Consider the following 3743-nt stretch of genomic DNA (forward strand, 5'->3'; position numbering starts at 1 on the left):
TGATAGATGTGTCTTTGGGAACTTTATTGTTTCTTTTTTTTTCTCAGCATTTTCGTTGTACTTTGTCTCTTCTCTTGTGTTGCTCCCTGCAGACTTTCCTATTTCCATCGCCATTTGTTATTAAAGGTGGATAGAGCTGGTGTGTTTTGTGGGTTCTCTCTTTCTTTTTGGAGCTTTGGTGTGTTCTGTGTCAGCTACTCTCACTATCTTGTGGCTGTGTAAAGGACTATAATTTCATAGGACTCTTTTGACAGTTGGGTTGTGTTGAAGTGTTTTCATCGGAGGTCTTTGTGTCAGTGTTGTTTTGCTTTGCTTTTGTACTGGTCTAATGTGACTGTATCGAACTCTCTTGTTAGTCCACGACATGTGTGGTACTTTTTCCTGCCATAGGGTTTGTTCCCTAGGAAGGTTTTAACAAGGTCACTGTATCGTGTCGTTCTATGTATGCTATTTCAGTTCTATGAATGAAATCCAATTCTCAAAAAAATACATATATATATCAAACATAAAATTGAAGTCGAGAAAGCACACACAAGGTTTGGTGGTCTGATAGTGCTCGGCAGCCAACTCTTGAACAGGTTTGGTGTTGTGTGATAAAGTATATTAGGGTGTAACAAAGGTCTCTTTGGTAGTTAAATAGGGTGTATTAAGTTAATTTTACATTTTGATTTAAATATTAGGGTGTACTTAGATCATAGGGTGTACTCAGTTAATTTTAAGGTTCGTTTAACAACACCCTAACCTATATGTCTTTTGCCCAGCTAACTTCTTCATTTCTCTCCTCTTCTCTATCTTTTTTTTTTTTTTTTTTTTCATAACTCTTCTCTATGTGTTGGCTTCTTTTTGGTAACAAAAAGTTTAGGGGGAGGGGAGACTACCCCATCTCAAGGCCAGGGCATATAAAAGCAGACCTCTTTGAGGACTTACAGACGGAGTCTTAGCCTCATTTTTGGTTTTTACAAATTACTCATAAAAAAGGATTATCGACAACGAGACTCAAACCTACGCCTGGATAACGAAGAGAATGATACTTACCTACTCAACCAACCCTCGTTGGCTTTCTATTGGCTTCTTCAATTCTTCTAATTCTCTCCTACTTTCTTAGCTTCTCCTCTTGGGTTTCTCCTAAATACATGTATGCATATTTAATTTTAGTTTTAATTTGAAATTGAATATTCTAGAGTTGAAATTAGGGGTTTGATTTTAGGAATTGTGTTGAGTTGAGTTTGATGTCTTTGTGGGTTAAATTTTAGATTTAAATAGTATTATTTTTTTTGAATCACATTTACTTGACTTTTGTTTTAGTTTCTTTTTTGTTAAGCTTTCATTTATGTGGAGATGCATTTGAGGGGTAAGGCTCATTATTCAATTGAGATTTTAAAAGACTATGTAAAGATAAAAAAAGTCTTGTAAATTTAAGCAGAATGTAATGACTTATAGGATTTTATTTATGAATTTCTATAATCAAAAATTTCTTTTATAGATTGTAAAAGATTTCTATCATAGGATTTATTAAATTTGGAAGGACCATATAGATTTGAAAGGACGACATATTTTTGAAAGCACGAAAGCAAAGAAAATCAAAATGCTGTCGTTTCAGTGAAACTTTTGGTGTCATAGTAGGACCCACTTAACTTTGCAAAGGGGTGCGCTGTGTCTTCTTCCAGAGCTGAAAAAATCAACAATTTTGCCTAACAATTTCACCGTTTTCTGTATGTTAGCAGAATTTTTTTTAAAAAAAATTTAAAAAGTGAGCTTGATTCATAAAGGTTTAGCATTTCGTTGATTTTCGCTGTGCTTGTATCGGTAGGAATATGCAATTTCTTCTTCATAGTTCACCACTTTGTGCAATTTGATCAATTTTTTGGGTAAGTTAAAACTTACGATAGTTTCATCTTGTTTCTTTCTTTTTTCTGGGTTTTCAGTCGTAGCAAAGAATTGTATATATGTACTGGCTTCAAAAAAATGTTGGCTTTCGTCTCTTGTGTTGAGAAGGCAACAGCTTTTGATAAGGTCTCTTTAGAGCAAACTGTTTTGAGAGCAAGGAATTCACCATAAAAGAGTGCAAGGAATTCACCAGTGGAGCCTCTTTGGAGGCTGATGCTGTGAACGTTCTGAGATATAGAGCAACTACTATGCCGTCTGTTCATCTTCTGCAGCAGAGAAAAAAAAATCCCAAGTGAAAAATCTGATGGGTTAGCGCAGGATTTGAGATAGGGCTTAGTATTTATACCTCTCACTAAAAAATTCCACGAAATCCCACGTTTTAAAAAATCCTACAAAACTAGCAAGTTTTTGAATACTTGATTTTATGTTACTTGTTTAAAGTCTTGATTGAATACCATTAGATTTGACAACTCTATTTTAAAAATTCTAATAATCTTAATTGAATACCACAAGACTTATTTAGAAGTCTTAATTGAATACAACATGATTCCATCTTGATTATGTGTATTTTTTAATATTTATTGATGAAATTCACTCGAGTTTAGTATGTAAGTTTTGCCTAGTGAACTTTCAAATCATGGATCAGCCATTTGTAATGAGTTTGATTCACAAGTGTTCCGTTGCTCCAAGTGAAACTTTCAAGAAATCATGCAATGCTACCAAAGAAGCATAAATGCCATCTTCGATGCTGATCAGAGTTTCATGCTTTCCTTTCTCTGCAATGACTCCATTTTTCACCACTGCGATTTCATCTGCACCCTTTATTGTGGATAACCGATGGGCAACCACGACTGTGGTTCGATCCACCATGATTCGGTCCAATGCATCTTGAACCACTCGTTCAGATTCAGCATCAAGAGCACTTGTGGCTTCATCTAGTAGTAGTATCTTTGGTGCCTTCATTATAGCTCGTGCAATTGCCCCCCTTTGCTTCTGTCCACCAGACAATTGGATCCCCCGCTCTCCTACTATTGTATCATAACCCTGCATTGTTTTTCCAAACTTCACATGGTCAATCTTCAACGTTCTGAATAAAATTTTGTGAATTTTCACCAACTAGTCCTTCTCATTTATGCAGCACCATGGCAATAGATTATATTATAGTATTTGTGGCCAAAAGAAATTGACAAGCTTGTTAATTTTGTAGTGCCTACCTGTTGTAAACTACTGATGAACTTGTGAGCATTTGCCAATTCTGCAGCAGCTATAATTTCAGCCTCTGTTGCATTCCCTTCCTTTCCATATGCAATGTTGGCTCTGATAGTGTCATTAAACAATACAGGCTCCTGGCTCACCAGTCCCATTTGCTGTCTCAACCACTTGAGCTGTAGCTTTTGGATTTCAAATCCATCTAATGTAATGTGACCTGAATCAGGGTCATAAAATCTCTGCAACAATGAGACTACTGTCGATTTCCCACTTCCACTTTCTCCAACCAAAGCGACTGTCTGAATAACATAATTCAAATTTGTAAGTCCCAGAAACTTGAATTAGACTACGAGGACCAAATCTTATGCATTGTTTGAAATGAGTAAAAGAACAAAACTGTTACCAAGTTACCTTGCCATGATGAATGGTCAAGCAAAGATCCTGGAAGATTGGTACATCAGGTCTAGTTGGATACTTGAAACTGACGTGGCGAAGTTCAATTTCTCCCTTCACATTTTCTATAGTTGTTCCAGATTCATCACTAGAGTCTATTTTTGATTTCCGGTCAAGAATGGCAAATATGGAAGCAGCAGAGCTCTTTACTTTACCAAGATTAGGGGCTAGGGAACCTGACTGAGACACTCCAA

The 3743-nt window shown here is 36.1% G+C and overlaps 1 protein-coding gene across 1 annotated transcript; it reads right to left on the minus strand.

Moving 5' to 3' along the window:
* Positions 1–2553: 2553 nt before the first annotated feature.
* Positions 2554–3251, minus strand: LOC117636285 (ABC transporter B family member 5-like). The gene is made up of 2 exons (XM_034370756.1): positions 3102–3251; positions 2554–2931 (listed from the first exon to the last, which is right to left on the minus strand). The coding sequence occupies exons 1-2, from the start codon at positions 3249–3251 to the stop codon at positions 2554–2556; spliced, it is 528 nt and encodes a 175-aa protein (XP_034226647.1).
* Between the last annotated feature and the right edge of the window lie 492 nt (positions 3252–3743).

The sequence above is a fragment of the Prunus dulcis genome, chromosome 1, assembly GCF_902201215.1.
Source record: "Prunus dulcis chromosome 1, ALMONDv2, whole genome shotgun sequence".
NCBI classification, from domain to species: Eukaryota; Viridiplantae; Streptophyta; class Magnoliopsida; order Rosales; family Rosaceae; genus Prunus; species Prunus dulcis.